Source organism: Opisthocomus hoazin, chromosome Z (genome assembly GCF_030867145.1).
Source record: "Opisthocomus hoazin isolate bOpiHoa1 chromosome Z, bOpiHoa1.hap1, whole genome shotgun sequence".
Classification (NCBI taxonomy): domain Eukaryota; kingdom Metazoa; phylum Chordata; class Aves; order Opisthocomiformes; family Opisthocomidae; genus Opisthocomus; species Opisthocomus hoazin.
The window spans coordinates 43784372-43809120 of record NC_134454.1 but is presented as its reverse complement, the minus strand read 5'-3'; the positions used below and the strand labels follow the sequence as shown (position 1 = coordinate 43809120).

The window sequence follows — 24749 nt, the reverse complement described above, 5'->3', positions numbered from 1 at the left end:
GTTTTCATTGAAGCAGATGGCCACCAGAGAACGAAAATTAGGTTCTTTACAACATGGTTCAATTCTAACACCGACAACCTGATACACTGAAAATCACAACACTTTGGAAATATGTGGCCTAAGCAAATTCTGGAAAAAATACCTGTTTGTGTTGATTAATGAGTGGCATTTCCATGTCCTGGCTAGGAGATGCCATCAGCTGGCGGCGCTGTGGTGTAGCAGCAGATGCCTTCTGCTTGTTTCTGCACATACAGACCAGGAAGAAAAGGCAGGCAATAACAAGAGGAATGGCTATGCTGGGAACCAGGATGTAAAGGATTCCCATTTTACTGTTGTCACGTGGACCTGTCAGACACAGAAATGTTCATTGTTTACAATAAGTATTTTTAGCGCATTCAATAGTAAAGAAAAAACAAACAAACTAAACAAAACTACAGTATGATTATTACTACTATATTTTGAACAATATATAACTTTCAAAACAGCTTTCAGCTGGCAGCCGGTCATGAGTGGTGTTCCCCAAGGCTTGGTTTTGGGTCTGGTCTTCTTTAACATCTTTATCAATGATCTGGATGAGGGGATTGAGTGCTCCCTCAGTAAATCTGCAGATGACACCAAGTCAGCTGGGAGTGTCGATCTGCTTGAGGGTGGGAAGGCTCTGCAGAGGGATCTGGACAAACTGGAATGATGGGCCGAGGCCAACTGTATGAGGTTCAACAAGGCCAAGTGCCAGGTTCTGCACTTGGGTCACGGCAACCCCATGCAACGCTACAGGCTTGAGGAGGAGTGGCTGGAAAGCTGCCTGGTGGCAAAACATGTTGGGGTGCTGGTCGACAGCCAGCTGAAGATGAGCCAGCAGTGTGCCCAGGTGGCCAAGAAGGCCAACGGCATCCTGGCTTGTATCAGGAATAGCGTGGCCAGTAGGAGCAGGGAGGTGATCGTGCCCCTGTACTCCGCACTGCTGAGGCTGCACCTGGAGTACTGTGTTCAGTTTTGGGCCCCTCACTACAAGAAAGACATTGGGGTGCTGAGGCATGTCCAGAGAAGAGCAACAAGGCTGGTGAGGGGTCTAGAGAACAAGTCCTATGAGGAGCGGCTGAGGGAGCTGGGGCTGTTTAGTCTGGAGAAGAGGAGGCTGAGGGGGGACCTCATCGCTCTCTACAACTGCCTGAAAGGAGGTTGTAGTGAGGTGGATGTTGGTCTCTTCTCCCAGGTAACTAGCGATAAGACGAGAGGCAATGGCCTCAAGTTGCATCAGGGGAGGTTTGGATTAGGTATTAGGAAAAATTTCTTCACTAGGTCAGGCATTGGAACAGGCTGACCAGGGGAGTAGTTGAGTCCTCATCCCCGGAGGTGTTAAAAAAATGTGTAGATCTGGCATTTTGGGATATGGTTTAGTAGGCATGGTGGTGTTGTGTGGACGGATGGACTTGATTATCTTAGAGGTCTTTTCCAATCTATAATTCTATGAGTCTATGAAAACAGAAGCCATGTTACCCTCTCCCCCTTCTCCATAATCTTCCATTAAATATTTCAAAGAAGTTTGAACGGACATAGCCACTAGGAGTATGAAGATAAACTAGGAACCACACATTTAATGTGGTGATTGCAACAGTATGTGATTTATTTTACTTTATTCTTGAGGCTTCTGGCTGTGGAAACTGTAGAATATAGAACCAGAGTAACACTGCACTATCTTGGTCAGGGGATAAAAAACAAGTGAGTAGTCTTCATCACAGACTATGAAGCAGTGAACTCAACAGCATAAACTGCAGCATAACATTGCAGTCTGGCCTTCTCACCCAAATTCAGTCATTTCATCAGCACTTTGCCCACTTCTTGCCTCCACTTCTTCTACTACTATTACTACTTCTGCCCAGAATAAAATATATCTTATTTCTCACTGGCAGAGATATTATTTGTTGTGTACTTCATAGAACTAAGTTTTTATGCTTTCATGTTAATGTGAGACAGACATGAAAAAGCCATCAATATACTTAGTAAGACTGTTCTGGAACCTTCCTAAAATGCTTTTTTCTTGATAATTAGAGACTCTGGGAAAGCATAGTGATGTCCAAAATGTTCATTGGAACTGCCTGGGATGTTATCTGCAATCCGTGGTTTTGCTGTTTGTGGCTACTGCTTTCACCACAACCACATCCCAGGGTTATCTTTACAACATGTTACATGCAACACAGAAATTTATTATAAATGTCAAATCATGTTACTGTAAAAAAGTGAACTAACTAAGAAATTTCATATCAATTTTAAGCCCTCTGAAATATCCAGGTAATCTGTAGCAAAAACACTTTTATGGCTTCCATGATACACTTGTTGTTGCAGCAAACATGCTTTTCTTCCTCATGAAGCACAGTATTCAGTGGTTTTGTCGTGTCCAAAAACTGTTACCACTGTAACAGCTCTAGAGTGAAGGCTGTACCAATACAGGGAAGTGAGTGGGAAAGTATTAAGCTGTGAGAGCTGTGCTTTTAATATTTGCTATCAGTTGTGCGGTACAGAGCCACTAGCTGATAGTGTAGGACTCTTCTGATAAGATCATCTGTTTTATGACATCTCTGCTGCTGCACTTCACGCCGTTTCCTTCCAGCCCAGCATGGTGCTGTATCTCCCTCTACAGGCTCTGAAAATCCTTGCTGCCTGAAAGATGCCATACAGAGCAAAAGCAATATACCGCTGAGCAGTGTGAGCAAACCAAACACATTCACGTGATAAGTACATCAACTCTGGCATTTGGCAAGTTAGAATACAAACTACAGCTGTATTGTTAATTACTATCTCAGCTTAAGCACCCAATAAGTAATAAAAAATGTCACAATATCTCATATTTACAAGCTCTGATCTCCAGAAAACACTAAACACCTACAACAAAACACAAGGGTGCCGCATTACACCAAGTGAAACATTTGAAAGCATAACCCTGTTAAGCAAATTGTACTTGTAAACATAGGGAACATTCAAAATTACACAGGATTCAGGACAGTAGTATGGGAAAAAAGAAAGAGAATACATACTACAAGAAGGTATGTCACACAGTTCCATGCGTACGTTTTTATTTTTTGTAAAACACCAGGGCCCATCCATCTGACCTCCAGGATTTCGGCAATACGCATGTCCTCCACCTAGTTCTGGGAACTGTGTGCTTGTCAGATCATGGCTGTGGGGACTCTGGGAGTCCCAGAGTTGGCAAGTGTGGCCAGACTTGGTAACGCTGACCGTTCCTCTGTAGTCAGCTCCAGAACCGTTGTAGCACTGATGATCTGTAACACAGGGTTTGACAAAACATTGCAAAGGGAGCAATCAAAGGCCAGCAAGATCAAAAGGGTTGAAGTGCATAGCCCATGTATGCAAAAAGTACTTGAATTTAGGTGCTTCAGGATTTACATGAAAGCTGTCGGTTTTGAAATTTCAGTTCTGTGAGTATCTGTACTCTTACACCCAGTTATTTCTGGATTCTGCCCAGGAGTGTCTCAGCTCTATGGCTATACATTCCAATGTTTGGTAACTCTGAATGCGAGTTGATACTATGGAGCATGTGTGTACCTTCAGATATCGGACAAGTTAAGTTAAACTAAATTGGAGATAGGAGTTTCACTTCAGGAAAAGTCTTCAGATGCCAACAGTGTAAACTTCCCGCCATTTTTAATTCTCATAATCTTCCTGTCCTCCTCACACTGCTCACTTCCTAGAAAAATTAGCACTGCATTTTCTAATGCCTCTTGTCAATTTTTCCCTCCTTTTGTCTTTAGAAAGAAGGGATTCAGGCTCTTCTTGTCTTTTGATACATCTCTTTCACATCTGCTCAACTCTTAGCTCTATTCTCTCTCTGTTCTGCTGCTGTCCTCTCTTCATACTTTTTGAGTGCTTGTCTCCCATATGTATCACCTGAACTGACTCATGCATTTTTCTGTATGTTTGCAACATTACGTTTTCCATTTTTCCAAGCCCCCTCCCCATTTCTCAGGAACCCAGCTCTCCCACAGCCCTTCCTCCAACCCCCCAGGCTACTACTCACCCCGCAGCACTTCACACAAGGGAGCACCACTGGCTCTGAGGGCCACGGACAACCTTTGCCAGACTTCTTGTTGATTTTATGCTCAATCCTTTCACTTGATACCTCTTCCCTTGCTAATTTATAACTTTTCTCAGTTACTTCTACTTCTCTGCTACACTTGATTATTGCCTTACTAGCACACAGCTAGTGTTCTGTGCCCACCATTATGCCATGACCCCTGCTCCCAGCTGTGGATTCAGACAATGGATATTCAGAATAATCTCATCGCACTTTGAACTTTAAACATCTTTAGTCTCTTGGAGCTTCCTTGTTGAACATTGTAGGGGTGGTGATTAACTGCTAGGAAACACAATAGGCAGAAAAGTTGTCAGCACATAATTGCTGACAACAGAAAAGCCCTTCTACTCCTGGATGCAAATACAAACTCACAGAAGCGATCTCAATGTTTTCATCCATCCTGTGTGGGTGAAGAAAGACAATTACACTCTGTGCTCAATCTACAGGAATAATACTCTTGTGCATTTCCATACAGAAAGAACAAACATTAGATGTTTAACTCCTTAACAGATTTTTCCAGTGAAGCTTCCACAGCCTATCTAAGGTTTATTGATAAATAAGCAGAACTCACAAATAGCTGTGTGTGGGTACTCCTCCAGAAAGGCAAGGACTGAGCCAGAGGTGGGGCCAGGCGTGTGGGAATGGAAGGAAGCCTGCAACGCACTGCTGCCCCTCGCAAATCTGAGCCAAATCAGTTGTGTGAACACAGAGCTTTGTAGCCCAGGGCAGTTGATATAACCTTTTTCACTACTAAGCAGCATCCTTCAATTCTCCTTGCGCTCCTAACTACACCTTACAACAGTGAAAGATTATGGTTAGTATCAACACGATGAAAAGAAGTAGCATCTAGTATAGCAGTACTTCCTTTACAAAAACAACGACCGACAGAACACTGTCTCTCAGACCCAATCTGAGGAATCAACAAACCCTACTTTTGCCCAGTGACGGAACACCCAGACTTACACTGGCTGAGTCTCTCCACGGGGATCCCGATCCTTATGCAGTTGGCAGCTTCCAAGGTGTCAGGTCGTGGGAGATCCTCACACTTAGGCAACTGTAGCTGCATCAAGATGAGGGGGTTTGACCTAGCGATGTTGTACTCCTGCCTACAGAGATCGTTCTCTAGAACTTCACATTCATCCCGGCACAGCTCCCGCGGCTTAGGCGTCCGAGAGCGCTCGTCGCACAGGGGAAACACGAAGTGGCAGAAGGACGGTATAGCGAACTGCGAGCACTGATCCGACAAGTGCGTGGAAGTGCCAATCATGGTAAATGCGGCTGGAAAGGAACAAAAACACTGCTTAAGTATTCATTCATGAAAAGCATGAGAAACAACGTAATTTTCAGGTCATTTGCCCTTTAAAACTTCCACCTTCTCTTGAGGATCTGAAAGCCCACTGAGCAACAGGGAAATGAGGTCATTTCTGCTGTAAATGAGAGTGACAAATGCAGAAAGCAAACCCAGCATCCCAGCGTCCCTCTGATGTCTGCACAGAGCTTGTAGGACCTCGGTTCTTAGGGAGTTACCCAAGCGACTAGCACTGAGCAAATTGTTAGTGCTTGACTAATTTCAGCTTCAAAGGATAAAGAGCAAAAGCAAGATACACCTGCTAGGATGTTCACATGTATTTCCAAAGTTCCTTATTAGGCAAAATCTGAATGAGGAACACCTAGCTTCTTCCTCCTGTAGTAATTTTGATCCATAAACAAGACAAGTGTTTGTCAGATCCTGACAGGCAAAAGGAAGTGCGCCATTGGTATTTCTGGAGGTATTGCTGTTAATAGACATGAGAAGCCTAACAGTCAGCAGTTTGGGGAAAAAAAGAATGTAATCAATTTCAGCATACTGATCACATTAAGATGAATGTCATAATGAATTAGGAACTTAATCCTCCCCTTCAGCTCACAGCATTTGCACACCAACATTTATCTGAGAGTTTTCTTGCACATTGCAAAGAAAAGACAAATGTGCATTGCACCCTGTATCTGGAGATGAATAAAGCTTTAAATGCAGAAACATTCATTCCCACACTGGACAGCATCACTTGTGAGTGAGGCTTGCTAGACTGCACGGTCCACCAACGCTCACTGTAAAAAGAGAGGAAATGTGCAGTTCAAGTCATTCAGCGGTCTATTTACAACCTACAAATCAATTCTCTCCTTCTTGTCCAGCTCTCTCCTTTCAACCATCTTCCTCCTGCTGCGACCCACTATCAGAGAGATAGTGGCAGCAGATTCTTGTTTCATCTAATGAGTTACCTCGATTTCAAAAATACCCTGTCATTTGGACAGAGAGCACTCAGTCTTGCGATACTTGTTTCACGTATAAGAAAACTTCTAAGAACCAAGTACACTGTGAAATCCTCACGGTTATTTCACATAGAGCATTTGGTACATCCTTCAGATGTATGTAGTTTGACAATGCCATATTATTAATCAATTATCATTACTGCCTAGCTAGGCACTGGGCAGCTCTACATGGTGGTTCATAGAGTCTTCCTAAAAAAGAACAGTTCCATCAGAAGTTCTCCTCAACTCCAGGGCAGAGAGTCCCAGCCGCCAGCCTCAAAAATCTAACCGATAATTTGTGGTATTAGGCATCCAGCAGCCAGGTCACGAATGTCCATGTTCTAAATTCCAGAAACAAGTATTACTTGATCAATAAACATTTTCTGGAAGACATCACAGGTTTTTGGTTGGGTTTTTTTGGAAAAGGACATTATGAACCTAATTCACAGAGTTACAACTTTAATCATTTCTGATAGCTGAACATTTCCATATTGCTGAAAAACATCCAAATACGATAGACATTATGTCGTAGCAAAAAATAGTATCAATAGTACGTCTTAATTAATGAAATAATGGTAAAAGAGGCTGGAATTACCACAGAGTAAAGGAGAAAGGAGGGATGGCAATGAGTCGTAACAGCACAAGGAAAGGTCAGCACCTGGATTTTGCCAGTCACAGAATCTGACCACCATCTCAAGAACAGAAAAATAAACTGACCTGTATTTCTGGCTTGACAATAAGCCATTAAGCTAGTATCTTTCAGGAGACAGATCTGACAACTGAAGTTAAACTGGTTTTGGCAACTAGTTATGCTAAAATTGCAGATTTAATTAGTTAGCCACATCTGGCCAGATGCAAATAAGCTCCTGCTGGCCTGAGTTAATTTGCCATATATTATGATGAACAGTTTGCTCTATTCCATGGATTCGTTTGCATACTCTACTTATGTACATTAGAGTCACAGCTGCTAATGTCAGCTCACCAAGGTCCAGCGAAGATAACCCATGTTGATGTACAGCCCATTAAAAGTCATTAAAGTTTGGGATGCATGTTTGTGACTCTGTACCAAAACGATGATCAGAGAAACAATCAGCAGGGGCAGACCACAGGAAAGTTGACTCTTGTTTTACATAAACCCAGACTCTACTGGGATTATGCAATAGAGGAGGAAACCCAAGGGAAAAGCTACCATACATTTTTCAAGAAAATCAAAACCCAGTAATTTTTTTTATTACATAACAAACTGATTTTAAAAAAAAAATCTTCCATTTGAAATCTCCAGTGTAAACTACAAGCTGTTAAAAAGTCAATGCTCTGACATCTTACTTTGGGACATGGATAAAGCTTCTACACATGACAGCAGATGTTCATCTTCCTTGCTCCAATTTTTGCCACCTGCACAGGTGGGAAACTGGCTTACCTCCTCTAAATGGTAACATACGGATGTCTTAGTCATTGACCGAAGAAACTGAAAAGGATGACAGCACTGTTTATACCTGGATTGGATACTTTCACAAACATTTTTTTGCCCTGCTACAGAGATGTATAAGCTTACCAGTAATTCGGTTTTCAATTTCCCCTTGCATCTGGAGGGAGTCCACATAAATGGTCCTGTTTCCAATGATTCGTGCACACGCGATTCCCCTGTATGGCTGACAGAACCCATCTTCATGGTAATCTTCTCTGAAAAAGACAAGTTGGGATTTTATAGGCAGAAGTTTAGTTGTCCCCAGTGAATTTTTACAAAATGTGCTTTTATAAAAGGAGAAAACCCCAAAAGACTGTAAATCTGAAATCGTTCCATTCCCCAGGTGCTGCTTTCTCCTCCAATTCTCTCTACACTACCTTAGAAGTATTAATGAGGCACCCTGTAAATAGCTCATTAGAGAATGGAGTAAACCAAAAGCCAAGATTAATTTAAAAATCATATGCTAATAGTAATGGGATTTGGCAGATGGATCTATTAAAAAGCTGTTAGACCGAGACAGAAACATAGATCTTGTTACATGTCCCCATACATTTTTGGCATCTAGCTGCACCTAGTACAATGAGGTGAACAGTTGGTTCTCTTCTCCCACCTCTCCCTCCCTTTCTTCATTTCCTGTAGTGAACAGCAGAAGAGACCTTGCCAAGCTTTAATCAAAACACGGAATAATTTTGAACTCTAAATTAGGTAAACAGAATAAATAAAAAGCAATCAAAGTTTTGATCTCTTTTCCTCTTCTCTCTAGTCAGAGTCAATGCCAAATTCCTCTTCCAACATGTCTTTTAATACACTTTTTCAATTCAATGAGGTATCGGGCCAAATTTTACTCCCTGACATCAACACAAATATTTTGGCATAAAAGTACACGCCTAAAGGCTCAGTGGTTCAACACATCACCTCCACCTGAACAGTCAGTCCAAAAGTCTGAGGTACCTCTCTCATACCTGTGATTTTTGAAGTATTACTTCTATTCTCTTATGCACTTTGTACTTTATTATCTTTGGATATCAATATCTGTTTTGGCCATGCATGTTTCCACTTCTCTTATAAACACCTTCTCCCTTCCTTAGCATGCCACATGAGCAGGACAAAACTGTCAGTGAATATGTGTAAAACCACTTAACTTCAGCTGGGTCAAACCAGCACGAAAACCTGCTGCCTGACAACAGCTAGCCATGATGAGCACATCACCCAACACCTATGCAGTGCCTACGAGTGCAGCCTGCTATTGCCAATATCTTCTTCTGTCTTAGGAACCTCTTTTCATTTTTCCTCTGCTGTGTCTCCCTGATAAAGCTAATCTCTTCAGGGAAATGTTACCACTATTTCTTAAACTCCTTGGCAGTGGCAGGTTGGGCTGGACTATCCGTACAGTGTAGCCAAAAACTGGAACCACTGATCACCACTCGAGCAGAATCTCTCCCTTTCCTCCCAGAAAGACAACGACTTTACAGGATCTGATCCATCACACAGCCGCTAGACAAACCATGGTAGATATGAAATGTCTCATGCAGTTGTTGTCCGGATCCAGTCTTTATTTCCTATCACAGCACGATTATTAAACATTCACAAAGTAACATTTTGTCTACAGACTCTGGAACATATTCTGCTTCCACGAAGACATGTCAGTTTTTGATTATGGTGGATGAACGAGGAGTCTTTCAGGGTCAATTAATCCCTGCAGTGAAATTCTTTCACTCTCATAGCAAAACCTCTAATTTTGCAACAATCGCGTTGTGCCTGAAGGGACAAATATATCAAAGCATTTTGTCTGTGCCTGTTTTATTCTCCTGACCACCTCAGTAGGAAGCCAGAAATTCCCATACAGAGCTGAAATAATATTAAACCCCTATATGACCTCCTTCTCAACACATTCACACGCCTGTCCTGCAGAATAAAGTCTGCGATGTATCTACCTGAAACTGTACCTCACACTTCAACTCTCAAGGTTCTCTTGCCAGCACAGAACAAAACAACAAAACAAAAACTATAAACAACAGCACTCCAAACAGCGTGGGTTCAGTGACAAAAGCAGTGTGATCTCTTACTTAGCTCAATTTATTTATTTCTGTCAAGAACTTCCAGATATAGCTTAGATACTATATATACACACATATGCTCCTCTCTACCATGTTATAGTCAACTGCTGATTAAACTAAACTGGATATGACTATTACCATGGAGGCAAGCAGAAGTAAACAGTAACCTGATGTCAGATAGTCTGACAGAAGCTGGGCTGCTATTTTACATGTATCTCTGTCAGGTCAGGCAACTCAGTGAATACGGTTTGACTAGTACTAGTGATCAAGGGGACAAAATTACCTTAGTCTTCTTAGGAAAATATTTGGCTTCAACAAACCTGCAGAAGTGGCAGCACTCAGAGTCTCCTTACATATTACTCTTTCTCTCGGCTACATGTACACTCAGCACATGGCAAAACATCCACGAGGAAAAGCAAGCTGGGGGTAATCTGATAAAACAGCGCAGGAGCGGTGTCATGCTCAGTTCAAACAGGAGTCTTTGCAACCATGTGTGGCTTTGATTCGTGCCACACGCCAGCAGTTCAGTTGCTGATCATAGCAAGAGCTAAAAGCTGCTGAAAACAGGCAGAAATACTGACTCTTCAAATTTCCTGATGCTCGAGCTTTGAAGTCTGCTCTGATCAAGAACCCCAGTAAAAGCAGAAATCTGACCCTGCAAGAGCAATCCAGAAGAGTTAGAATTTGTTCCACCTGCAGCAATCTTACAAGCTAACTGCCTTATGTACTCTTCTACCTTTTTTCTTTATTGTTTCTTTCTAAGTGTTTCAAGATGGCATTACCTTTTCTCACTAGTGATTTTCTTCCATTTTTAGGTAACTTTTTTTTTTTTTACAAAACAGAGTCAGGAACATCCTAAGTGTTGACCTTCTTTTGTCGTTTTTGCTGGAGGGCAGTCTCAAAGACAACAGAACTGGAACATGAATTTTCTCAGCACTCATTTAGAGTCGAGGTAAGGTACATTCTCCTACTCAGAGAACTCTGCTCCCACCTACGTGTCAAATGTTTGACCAGAGTTTGGATTTAAAAATAAAATCATAAAGAATCTGACTAAACAGATGTCCTGTTCCTAAGACCCCAACTGCCACTTCTTAGGAAGAACGCCTTAGATTTCCAGGCCCATAAGGTGATCTTGGGCCAGAACAAAAAAGTTAAGAACCAGCCTTTCTAATGTAAAGATAAAGCAGGAGAACCTTTTATTTCGGGCACGCACAAATAAAACCAAAACACTGATACTACTTTTATGTACAACACTGGGTGTCTCTAAGATTGACCAGGCTTACCAGGTCTGGAAACCTCTTGAAGAACCAAGCACTGATAAGATATTTACAAGTTGCTTACCACACGTGCACTGCACTGGCTGATCAAACACATTCTGCCTTCAGGTTTGTGGGCAGAAGTCTGCACAAAATGGAGAATTAACCAAACAAGCTATGTAGAAGTAAGATGCAGGTTCAGTGGTATGGTGCCAGTTAAATCTCCTCCCACGGACAGAAACCATAACTTCCAGAGACATCTGGGTGTAGAAAGGAAGCACTGGAAGAACCAGGTGCCTCTGAATAGCAATAAAACCCAGCATGCATGAATAGGAATCTCTCTACACAGAGGTCATGCAAGACTTCCGTCAAGTAGGTATCTCCTCTAGAAGCATATGGAGAGATCTCTAGGCATACTGCATGTGCTGCAAAAACATACGGAACACTGCCGCCCCCACCCTCGCATTAAGCATCACTTCAGTTTCACATGTGACACAGAAAGAACAGCGAACAAAAGACTGCAAAAGAAAATACCTAGGAAACATAAGAGGCTTTCCTTAACAGAAAAATCTGAAATACAAATGGGCACATTACACTATATGGTACCTGTGTAACACAATGTATTGTATGCAACTGTCGCAGCCAAGTCCAGAGGGCATGTGAGACAAAAAGGTCCTGGTAAATAAAAGGCAACCACGGCAACTGTTCAATACTAAAATCACCTTGTGAAGCACCTGACTCTGATGAGAGCTTTCACCATCTATTTGGTGCCCCTGAAAACACAGTGTGTGTAGATCTAGTGGTTTTGCTGAAACACAGAGAACATGCAAGAAGGCAAAAAAATTTTTAGCCAGTGTTCATGAAGGCAATTCTGAAAGCAGAACTGAAGAGGTACCAGATATGTATTGGTTAGTGAGATCTCTTTTTTCTGATTGCACCCCACAAACTTCACTTACAAAGACAACAGAAACTTGCAAGTTAGTTCTATTTTCCTGAAAATAGAAGAGGAACAACACTGTGCATCAGCCATAAAAAGAAACTTCGAAATCCTCCAGAAAGAAAAACTTTTTTATTTGAATACATTAAAAACCCAACTAACTTAATAATACCCTACCAATCCACCCTTGTAATAAAAGGAACAAAAATAATATTTAAAATTACAATTTGAGAACAATTTATTTTAATACATTCAAATAATAAATTTAGAACTTCTTTGGAGGGATACATCCTCTGCTTACACTTTACCAAAATAAACAGTACTAAGCCAATTCATAGAATATAACAGGATATTCCAAAGGTTAGTTTTAAAAAAGACAGTAGCAACTTTGTTACAGCAGTTTCCCACAAGCAAACTAAGTTCTTTTAAAATTTCCTACAAATTTTGCCACTATGCATAACAAGCCTGACGTTTTGTCTGTCTCTCATATTGTCCAGGGATTAAACAGCTTTTTATCAAAAACTCTTACATAATAAAAGAGGGAATTAGGACTCACATTCGATTACAAGCGGGGTGGCAAAGCAGGGGAAAATGCACAGAAAACCACAGTTAGGCAGCGACAGACAAAAGAACGGACAAATTATTTATGTCATCCTATTTGCTACGGGTAGAGAAATACAACATTGTGTATATGTCCACTCGTCTTCTGGGAAGTCTCAGAGCTTTTGATAGCTACAGCTTCAAAACTACTGGCAGAAGCCATGTAAATAGGATGATTGTAATTCACAGTAAGATCTGAGGGAAAAGGACAGGCATCATATTTTAGATTATGAGTTTACTTAGCTCCGTGTGTGGCTACTTCATAAACATAAAAGACACAAGGCAATGCAAAGAATTAAAGGAATAAAGGGTTTATGTTTAATCAAAGAGAGGCAAATCCCTCTGACTCGTGGGAAGGGCATTATAAAAGGCTGCAGTACAAAATCAGGAACATCACCCTGGGCAGCTGGGAGGATTTCCCGCTTGAGGGACCTGGGCACTTCTTCCAACCCTCTCCAGGCCAGCCAGTGACCGTGGCCTCTCTGCCTTTTCCAGCGCGACACCAGCTGCTGCAGCGCCCGTGAGAGGGAGCAGTTTGTCATCCCCAGCTCCCCCCAGCCCACCGCAGCCAGTGCAGAGCATGGCCACGCAGCTGGAGGAGCGCTGCCCTATCTGCCTGGGCAGCTGCGAGGACATCAGCTACGCGATGCCATGCCTCCACCGCTTCTGCTATGAATGCATCCTGCGGTGGGCTGAGAGCAAGCTCGAGTGCCCCCTCTGCAAGAGGGGCACCCACTCCATCTTGCACTCGGTGCAAGCAGATGACGACTATAGGGAGCACGTCATCTCGCCATCCACACCACCATCAGACATCCTTGGAGAGGCGCAACCAGCTCCCAGCGAGTCAGAGGACGATGACCTCCAGGATCATGGGTGCCCAGGAATGGTGCGCTTCGGAAGAGGTGCCCAGGAATCCTGTGAACTTCTTCCAGCCCCCAAACTGGCTAAACAGTTTGCAGGACCAGCCCTGGCTCCTCCAGACCCTCCAGTCCTGGTTCCATCAAGAGATGGAGGAGACCTTTGGCTGCGGGCTGTTGGAGACAGCCATGGGCATCCACAGGCTGGATACAGAGCAGCCAGCCTGGATGCTGGGGGCCTCCTTCCAGAACCCCGATGCCCCCAGCCCCGCTGCCTCCCGAGGAGGCTCTCCCGGCCCCAGACCAGACCCCTGAGACAGCCCTGACACATCCAGCGTGGACGACCTCCCCACCACCTCATCCACTGCCCTTGCTGGGGGCCCCGGCAGACACCGCTCTGCTCCCGCTGCCATCCCTGCCGAGCAAGAGGAGCCCCAGCAGGAGCCAGGGGAGGCTGTGCCCGGGCCATCCACTTCCTGCCGGCGCAGGCATTGCTCCCCTGGGCGGACACGGCGACCCCAGAAGAGGAGGACCGGCAGGTCCCAGGGCTCTCCGGCCAGCAAGAGGCCAGCACCACCTCGCTGACCCTTGAGGGTGCCTCGGGGGATGGCCACACCAGGACTGGGCCATCCGCTGGGTCCTGCACCAGCACTCAAGGGCTCCCAGCTCCCCCCCAGTTTATTACCCTAATAAAATAAGTGCATCAAAACTACAGAAGAAGTCTCTGTGTTACTGACAGTGCAGGTGGCGTGGCTATCCTCGCTCTTTTTTGCTTTTCTGCCAGGAGGGGTGGGATGTTAACGCTGAGGGGTCCATCCCCGCGTGACAGCAACTATTTCGTTGTTCCCCCTGAAGCCAAGTGCAGCACCCAGGCCCGCAGCTCTGCAGCTGGTCCCGGGGCAGATGTTTCCAGCTGGGAGGTCTCCAGGGCCAGCCCGTGCCCCACTGCTCGTCTCCCCGCACCTCTCCTCCTCCCCACCGCACCCTCTCCCCCCAGGTCCTGGGGCTCTGCTCTCCTGACAGCCTACACTGCCCGGTGCAGCCTCGCGAGAGGGTCGCCCAAATCCCTCCTCCCACACGGGGTCACGGCTTGGGGCTGCTCTCGGCATCACCCCGGGCTCGTGCCCTGCCAAGGCAGGAGCCCCAACAACTTCAGCCAGGGGAAGCGCAAAGTCCTGCACCTGGGGAGGGACAACGCCAGGCTCCAGCACATGGAATCACAGAATCACAGAATCACAGAATGCTTTGGGTTGGAAGGGACCTTTAGAACTCATCTAACCCAGCCGCCCTGCAGTGAGCAGGGACATCGTTACCTAGATCAGGTTGCTCAGAGCCCCGTCCAACCTGACCTTTAAGGTTTCCAGGGATGGGGCCTCCACTAACTCTGTGGGCAACCCTGCATCCAGCGTTTCACCACCCTCACTGTAAAAAATTTCTTCCGCATATCCAGCCTAAATCTGCCCTCCCTTCGTTTAAAACCATCCTGGCACAACAGGCCTTGCTAAAATGATTGTCCCCATCTTTCCTATAGGCCCCCCTGAAGTACTGAAAGGCCGTAGGAGGGTCTCCCTGCAGCCTTCTCTTCACCAGGCGCAACAACCCCAGGTCTTTCAGCCCGTCCTCCTAGGAGAGGTGCTCCAGCCCTCAGGTCATTTTTGTGGCCCTCCTCTGTGCCCGCTCCAACAGGTCCATGTCTTTCTTGTGCTGAGGACACATCCAGAGCTGGACGCAGGACTCCAGCTGGGGTCTCACCAGAGCAGAGTAGAGGGGCAGAATCACCTCCCTCCACCTGCTGGCCACCCTTCTCTCGATGCAGCCCAGGATACAGTTGGCCACCTGGGCTGCAAGTGCATGTTGTTGGCTCATGTCCAGCTTTTCGTCCATCAGGACCCCCAAGTCCTTCTCTGCAGGGCTGCTCTCAATCCCTTCATCCCCCAGCCCATACTGGTACCAGGGATTGCCCCAACCCAGGTGCAGGATCTTGCACTTGGCCTGGCGGAACCTCATGAGCTTCACACAGCCCCACTCCTCCAGCTTGTCTAGCTCCCTCTGGATGGCATTCGGTCCTTCTGGCATGTCAACTGCACCGCTCCACTCGATGTCATCTGCAGACTACCTGAGGCTGCACTCGATCTCACTGTCTATGTCATTGATGAATATAGTAAACAGCACCGGTCCCATCATGGACCTCTGAGGGACAACACTTGTCGCCGGTGTCCATTTGCACATCGAGCCGTTGATCACTACCCTCTGGCTGCGACCTCCCAACCAGTTCCTTCTCCACTCAATGGTCCACCCAATAATTCCTTCTCTCCACGATTCAGAGAGAAGGGTGTTGTGAGGGACTGTGTCGAAGGCTTTACAGAAGTTCAGACAGACGACCTGCGTTGCTTTTCCCTTGCCCACTGATGCAGGCACTCCATCATAGAAAGCCACTAGGCTGGTCAGGCAGGACTTGCCTTGGTGAAGCCATGCTGGCTGTCTCAAATCATCTCCCTGTCCCCTGTGTGTCTTAGCATATCTTCTCGGAGGATCTGTCCCACGGTCTTGCCAGGCACAGAGGTGAGGCTGACAGGTCGATAGTTCTCAGGGTCCTCCTTGCTACCCTTTTCAAATACAGCCACAATGTTTCCCTTCTTCCAGTCAGCAGGAGCTTCACCTGACTGCCATGACCTTTCAAGTATGATGGAGAGTGGGTGGCAACTACGTCAGCCAACTCCCTCAGGACCCTGGGATACATCTCATCGGGTCCCATAGTCTTATGTCTGTTCAGGTTCCTCAGCTGGTCATGAACGTGATCTTCCCTTAGAGTGGGAGGGGCTTTACCCCCCATCTTCTGGTCCACATGCAGCGGGCTGACCAGCTGGAAAGGAGCCAGGGAAAGGTGACTATGCTGCCGCCCTCCAGCACAGGCTTCCTTCCCGCTATTCCAGATCCAGCCTTGGTGCTGGCATGTCTTCTCCATTGCTTGGAAAGGACCCATCTTTGGCAGATGCTCAGCAGATGGATGCCAAATGGCTGAGGACGCTGGGCTTGTCTAGCTGGGAGAAAAGGAGGCTGAGGGGCCACATCATTGCTCCCTACAGATTCCTGAGGAGGGCAAGTGCAGATGGAGCTCCTGATCTCTTCTCCCATGGATCCAGCAACAAGATGTGTGGGAAGGTTTTGAAGCTGCACCAGGGGAGGTTTAGACTGGATATTAGGAAGCATTTCTTTACTGCCTAGAGAGGTGGCCAATGCCCCACGTCTGTCAGTGCCCTCAAAAGAGGTGTTTGGACAATGACCTTCACAGTATGCTTCAACTTCTGGTCAGCCCTGGAGTGCTCAGGCAGCTGGATTAGACAACCCTAGTAGCTCCCTGCCAACTGGAACTCTTCTATTCAATTTGATTTGACTTGATTTGATTCGATTCATTAGGTAAGAAAATGGAGTTTTTTCAATGTAATTTTGCCTGAACTATTACTGTTCATCCATTGAGAAGGGCTGGGCTAATGCCAGGTGTTCCTGGCATCGCCCACAACTTCTGCCCATACAGTGCAGAAACCCCGTAATACACACATAGGTGTTGGAGGTTTTACTGAAGTTTCCAAAACGTTGGTGTGAAGGAAAACCTCAAAAAACCACCCCAAAACACAAGCCTTAGTACACGAAAATAACCGCATACCTGCACATCTGCGTCCTGTCTGCTGAAGCTAAAAAGAGAATAGATAGCAGGGACAACTTCACTGTTGCATCAGGCCCCTGCCTGGATGGAGGCACCCTGCGCCCACATCATGCGTGAGGGGTGCAGACTTCCTGCCCTACCCGTTTCCATGCTCTTAACAAACAGTTTCATTCTCTGACCAAAGGCTTATCTGCAAATAACCCACCTTTCCGGCACATAAAATCATTTGTTTACACATCTTCACCTGCCTCTAAAGATCAGTGCTCCTGCGATATCAGGAAATACCCATTGAAGTAGTTAACACCTCAGAAAGAGAATCCACTAAAATACAGGAGGGATCTAAGGTCTTTCCCTATACATGAAAGGAATGTAATAAATAGTATCAGAAAAAAACGGGAGTCTAGTGTTAAAAAGTCGAAAACTAACAGGCAGGGGAATTTGTGTAAATAGTCATAGCTCAGTTGAAGTCAATGGACCTATGACAATTTACACTCACCAGGGATATAGGCCATGAATTTTGCTACCAGATGCTCACTGAATGTAGCAACAGACCCCAAAAGCAAGATTTCCTTGTGTCTAGCATACAACTTGGATAAATGTTAACAAATAGCCTTTATTTTTGTGCTTATTATTTTAAAAGTAGCAAATCACAGTATCCCTAAAAAAAGTACTTTGTCACGTCTACCAAACAGGGCAATTGTGCTGCATTTGATTTGAATGTTTATCTGCTAGCTCCTAAAAAAGTACATTCCGAACTGCAACTCCAGATTCAATCTCTAAGAACAGTAAAAAAATAACAGTTGATCTTTATTCTATTGATTCTATTAAATGATGGATTTGTTAACGTTAAGCAAAGTATCTGAGACACTGTTTTAAGCCAGGTAACAGATAAAGCAATTAATTGAAATGTCACTAGCAAAAACACAGCTGCAAATAGTGTTTGTGACAAACTAGGGAAAAGTAAGTTGCTTGTCAAACAGCAACTTTTAAACAACCACTTTATGTTCAGTCTAATGCAATGATTTCCATAACGGATTATAAAATCAGTATTTTTTAACACAAAACTCAGGCTCCAAAGTCTGTCTCTAAAACATAGTCCAAATAATGGTTTAAACATCTATTCCGATGACACCATGAAAGGAGTATGCTCTTAAACACAAGGTATTTAAAAAGCATTTGAATGCAAAAAAGAGGGAGGACATCAATAGGGTTTAAGCATATGCCTTCACTGAACCATGAACCAAAAAGTTCTCACTAGGCATTGCCTTAATTGGGCATTAGCACTACTAACTGAGCTGTACCCTTGCTAAAAGATACAATGTTCAATTACTTAAGTGGATAAAATCAACTGAAAATGGTATTGCCTTCCTTTATTCACAGAATCATCATCTATCAGTCCTGTAACAAGAAAAACACACAGCCTTCACCAGCAAAGATGCAGAAGAGAAGCAAACATACAAACCTGTGGGAGGATGCTCATTAGATAACACTACATGGTGCTGTGGTTTGATGGTATCGCAGGTATTCACATATTTAGTATTGCTTTACATACTTCGAAAAGGTTTCAGTGTATGAAAAACTGTTGCTGTTCCAAAATACAGTAATCACATATGGAAGTAGAGACATGGGTGGCAGGATGGATCTTACTACAGTAAGCTGTGTAAAAAAGTCAAAGAAGCAAAGCTAAGCAAGGACATCTATGTCCTGAATTTCTGCGAGGACGGTCCCTGGAGGCAGAATCCGCCATAATCCTCTGACTGACACATGTAACTTCAAACAGATGATCTAGTATTACTTCTACCTACAAACTACCTCTTTCAATTTACTCAAATGACATTTTTGTAAACTCTCCCTCTGCTTTCATAGGTGTCACCACGCTGCTATGAAAACTTGAAATCAGGTGAGTCACCTGGCAATCCAAAGAAGGCTGCAGGTCTGTTTTGCTGAGTGTCGTATATTTTTAACAGAAACATCTCTGTTACAACCAGGGTTACTGAAGAACTGAAAAAAAACCTGCAGAAAACTACTTTCAACATACAGGAATATGGATCTGGCCATGCAGCATTCCAGCTTCTCGCTCAGCAAAGAAATCATTATGAGTCTCCCCCCTCACCTGCTTTTTTTAAAGGCAATTTATCCCTCTCAGTGTGTTATAACTGTGTAATAAATTGTCTCCATCTGACATCCCGAAGGAAACCCAGCAGGGCCAACAAGGCCTCTGAAGAGCCTCCAACAAGCAGCTCCCTAATACCCCCGCTACCAGAGGAAAGCAAAATTCTTCTTCTCTTTTAGCCTCCCTCATCCTGTCATGTCACCCTGAGTAAGTACACAGGCAGATTTTATGCACAAATAGAAATCTTATATTATTGTTCAGTTCATTAAAATCCATCAACGGAATTTTACATGTATGCCAGGAAGACAGGTAGGACATAGAAAGTCTTGAGAGAAAAGAAGACTAAGAAAGTGTGGTCAAAAATAGCCAGTTATATAAATCCAAGGAGAAGGGTGGTTGGGGGGCATACAAGAAAGACAAAGGAGTAATTTAAAACAAAAAACTAAAGTCCATGAAAGTGCCTCAGGCTTTCTGGTTTAGGTTTTTTTCTTGAATGATGGGAAATACAAGTTTTCTGCACATTGCTTCCTAGCTTCTTAGTAGAGGTTAAAAAGTTGAGATGTTTTTGTAAAAAAAAATTGCTAAAAGCCATTACTAATTAAAAATTGTTTCAGAATTAAAAATGTTTTAACTGACCATGCCATTAAAAATGTATGACTTTTGAAAGTATCTGAGCAAAAGAAAAAATGATAATAACTGTATTGGCAAAATATTTTTTCTTCTTTCTTCTTTTTTTTAACATAACATAGGTAGCTCTTCTATTTCAGCTAACACGGAGATTATACACCTGACAGCACAGAGCTTTGTGAAACAGCCAGAAATTATAATAGCATCAGCTATAAACTGGTTACACAATCATAGGTGCATGCAAGTGTTCATATTCAAAGTCTTTCACAGAACATTTTTATTAAAACTACAGAAACATCAACTATTTATAACCATATTATACTTAAGTGTCAGTTCTACGGTAATTTTTCCAGTCTTAAGGAAAAAATAGCATATTCCATTTATCCAAAAACCCTAGCATCAACTAAATTACTTCTTTGAAAAGTCTAAGCAATAATAGGAAATACTTTATTGCTTCTGTTACTTTTTATGGATACAGTATGAATGACTTATTCTAGGCATTGCTGCAGAAAGTTAGTTTCTGAATTCTTCCCAAATAGGGAGGCTGTTTTCATAGCTGCTCTTGACTTTGTAGAATTTACATGAGCTGACATTTTCCACAGTCCAAAGTTAATTTTTTTTCTTTTTCACTTCAAAAGAAATGGTCCAGCTGTTTCAAAAAGTGAGGCCAGAGAATATTAGCATTTTTCTCTTTAGGGAAAAAAAAAATTAGAACGCATAACAAAACCACTACCATGAAAAGGAGCAGCCATTTTGGTGTCATGCTACTGTGTTCCCTTGCTGTTGAGCAGACACCTGAGACTTCCTGGAACATACCTTTTGCTGTTCCCACGAAACACTACCCAAATTTGCCCAGCCTTTACATCATTTCCAACTTCATGTGCTCAGCCCAGCCTACAAGAATGAAGACGACACGTCCTCCAAATGCCCTGTCTACAGCAAGTTCTGCAGACATTCGTGAGAAAATAAAACTTCTTGGCACCCTTGTCAGGGCTAGAACCCAAGGTTAACTGAGGCAATGGTATGAGGAGTTTGATGATGGCCCAAGACGAGAGGGCCTACGGGAGTGTGAGCAAGAGGCAGGTCACGGATGCATAAAGGGACGACCACCAGCAGGGCACACCATTGTCTAAACTCTGGAGCAAAACCTATTAATTATTGTGTCTCGTCATTTACTTCTGTCAATAGATGAGTATGTGCCTCTTCTGGTCTGTTCTGGTCTGTGTTGAGGACAGCAGTCTATTATTAGCATCATCCGCTTGTTGGCTGGCTCCAGCCACCGAGGTTTGGGTGGTATGGCTAAGCAATCCAGAACTCATGAAATAATTCTGGTGTATCATCGTAATTCCACATAATAGGATTGCTGATTTTTTCTAAATGAGGAAAATTGCCTTTTTCTGCATAGGACATTCTATGCCAGTTTTAATCAAAGCCTCTGGAGTTCTCAAGAAATAAAAATAAACAGACGCTCCTCTACTTCAGCCACTGGAAGAGGGTAGAAAGGAACAACCTTTGGCTCCACAGCTATCTTTTGTTGGGGCTGGACGCACAGCACCCTGAATCACCCAACAATCCTGGGAGTCCTGGGTATCCATCCATCCCTCATGTAATCCCAAATGATAATTTCCCCATACTTTGCTGGCTTTGGACTTAAAATCACTTACTGAATGCTTATCAGACCTCATTTCCAAAGACTCCTCACTTCTTTTTTTCCCTATGTATAACCAATTAATATCTGAATGTCACATTTTTCATTTAAATCTTCCCACAGTATAGTAGTGGATACTGCATTGCATCTCAGGCAAAGCAAAACAGCTCACATTCCAAAATCAGAGTTATAATTTATTTTCACATGCTGCACACATGGATGCTATGCAAACATTGTTTACTTGACAGGCTGTGAGTAGCAATTGCACCAGCACCACAGCTCTATAAACTGATCTGATCAGGCTTAATATTAATAAACTCTTCACTAATCAAAACATGTAGAAAACTCAATTAGGAAAACAAATGCTTCTCCAAGTTTAACATTTCAGCATGTAGTTCTTAATGCTTGAAAACTAAGACCCTGCATATACCGATACATCCGTCAGTCTGATCACCCATTGCATATTCTTGCTAGAGTGCTTGAGTCCTGGAACTACTGATCTTGTAATATTTTCTTTCCTCTCCTCAACCTAATGCTGAAATAAAAAATATGCAGCTAATCTTTGTCATCCACTGAGGCTGTCTTTTCCACATTAATTACTAAACACAGCATGAATACGCTACCTTGCAGCTACCAACAATAACTGGGGAGTATCACCACAGCAGCTCAGAGTCAAAAACCAGCCACAGTTTTAGCTTTGTTAACGCAGCACACTCACAAGTATGCCCTTCTTCTAACTTTCAGATTCCTGTGTAACTTAGCAGATCTTACAGTTAATGTTTTTATTTAACATGCAACATTTCATGGTTGGACTTGATGATCTCAAGGGTCTTTTCCTACCTAAATGATTCTATGATTTTAGGTAATAAATTGTAATCCATTACAGAAGAACGTAAAAAGACAGTCTGCCCGCCTTCTGTTGAAAGCATAGGTTTGTGCCCGTGTGAAACAATATTTTTGTTATGCTCCTAGCTGCTGAGACAGCCTCTTCTTACTCTGGAGGATAGACAGACTGTCTCTATTTCGGGGATTGTGGTAACACTGCACATGTTCCTTGGGGAGGCAGATGGTATGCTGGGTGAAGAACTGGCTGAACAGCAGGGCTGAAGGGGTTGTCACGAATCGGGCTACATCTGACTGGTGGCCAGTCACCAGCGCAGTTCCTCAGGGCTCAATTCCAGGGTCAATTCTCTTCAATATTTATATCAATGATCTGGAGACAGGAGTTGAATGCACAGCTGGTACGTTTCCTGACCATACTAAACTGGGAGGTGCTGTTGACTCTCTCGAGTGACTGTGAGGTGTGTGCTCACAGTGTGAGGTGCTGTGAGGTGCCTCGACCCCTTCTCTGCTCCATGCTGAAGCAGCCCCATCCCCACAGAGCCTCCTTGCCTCCCCTGAGCCCCTCTGGTTTGTCAAGCTGTCTGCGGGACCCCAAATGGGACGTAGTGCCCAGAGGAGGCCTGGTGGGTGCTGAGCAGAACGGATCACCCTTGTGCCATCTGGCTAGGGGAGAGAGACGGGAGAAGACCTGCCAGAGCGAGCCAAGCACTGCCTTTGATGCCCCATGGGAGGAAGCAGGGGAGCCCCGAGGGCTGGCCAGCAGTGCTGGGGTGTGGGGAGAGCCCGCAGGACTTTGTCCTGCAGCCCCTCAGGGAGCCACGACCCAGCGAACCCTCTGGCTGTATGTGCCTGGAGACGTCTGCCCCGGCCAGGGCGACCTGAAGGGGCCCTGGGAAGAGGCAGTCAAGGCCTTGGTGACTGGTGTAAAACATCGATGCCAAGCAGAAAACAAGAGGTGAGGGGATGGAGTGGGCTGTGGTGTTGTGGTAACCCCAGATGTGTGCACTGGGGCCGCAGCAATGACGGGGCGAGCGTCATGGGTGACCATGGCCCATCGTCACTTCCCCGAGTGATGGATGGTAATGTCACCAAGCAACAGATTCTGATGTCACCAAGTGCTTGAGCGATGTGTTCTGATGTCACCATGTCCTGAGCAATGGCTTCTGTTGTCACCGAGGGATGCACTGAGACTTCTCCAAGCAATGGGACTGCGATGTCACCTGGCGATGGAATGTGATGAACCTGAAAGACGGATTCTGACCAGGCGTCCCTTGCTGCTTGTAAGTGGGCACCCAGCCCCACCCAGCTGGCTTCTGCCCGGACTCCAGCCGAGCAGTTTGTGAGGTTCGGAGTGCTGAGGGAGGCCTTGGTGCTGGTGGTGTGCTCACGGAGTTGTTCTTTGCAGCTCTCTGTGCCCAGCCCCAGAGCCGTTGCAGGATTATCCCCGGCCCTGCCAGCTTCCGGCAGCCGGGGCACCCAGGAGCGGCGCTCGCTGGAGCAGAGGTGAGCTGGGCAGGGGCAAACCTCACCCTGGGCAGCTGGGAGGGTTTCCCGCTTGAGGGACCTGGGCACTTCTTCCAACCCTCTCCAGGCCAGCCAGTGACCGTGGCCTCTCTGCCTTTTCTAGCGCGACACCAGCTGCTGCAGCGCCCGTGAGAGGGAGCAGTTTGTCATCCCCAGCTCCCCCCAGCCCACCGCAGCCAGTGCAGAGCATGGCCACGCAGCTGGAGGAGCGCTGCCCTATCTGCCTGGGCAGCTGCGAGGACATCAGCTACGCGATGCCATGCCTCCACCGCTTCTGCTATGAATGCATCCTGCGGTGGGCTGAGAGCAAGCTCGAGTGCCCCCTCTGCAAGAGGGGCACCCACTCCATCTTGCACTCGGTGCAAGCAGATGACGACTATAGGGAGCACGTCATCTCGCCATCCACACCACCATCAGACATCCTTGGAGAGGCGCAACCAGCTCCCAGCGAGTCAGAGGACGATGACCTCCAGGATCATGGGTGCCCAGGAATGGTGCGCTTCGGAAGAGGTGCCCAGGAATCCTGTGAACTTCTTCCAGCCCCCAAACTGGCTAAACAGTTTGCAGGACCAGCCCTGGCTCCTCCAGACCCTCCAGTCCTGGTTCCATCAAGAGATGGAGGAGACCTTTGGCTGCGGGCTGTTGGAGACAGCCATGGGCATCCACAGGCTGGATACAGAGCAGCCAGCCTGGATGCTGGGGGCCTCCTTCCAGAACCCCGATGCCCCCAGCCCCGCTGCCTCCCGAGGAGGCTCTCCCGGCCCCAGACCAGACCC

The 24749-nt window shown here is 45.2% G+C and overlaps 1 protein-coding gene across 1 annotated transcript in view; it reads right to left on the bottom strand.

Annotated features, from left to right (window-relative positions):
• The window catches only part of ROR2 (receptor tyrosine kinase like orphan receptor 2), an 84232-nt gene that overhangs the window by 5123 nt on the left and 54360 nt on the right, over positions 1 to 24749 (bottom strand). The window contains exons 5-8 of the mRNA XM_075446847.1: positions 7935 to 8062; positions 5054 to 5368; positions 3033 to 3278; positions 143 to 345 (exon numbers count right to left, since the gene is read on the bottom strand). Coding sequence (XP_075302962.1) covers positions 143 to 345; positions 3033 to 3278; positions 5054 to 5368; positions 7935 to 8062 — 892 coding nt within the window. The remainder of the gene's footprint in view (positions 1 to 142; positions 346 to 3032; positions 3279 to 5053; positions 5369 to 7934; positions 8063 to 24749) is intronic.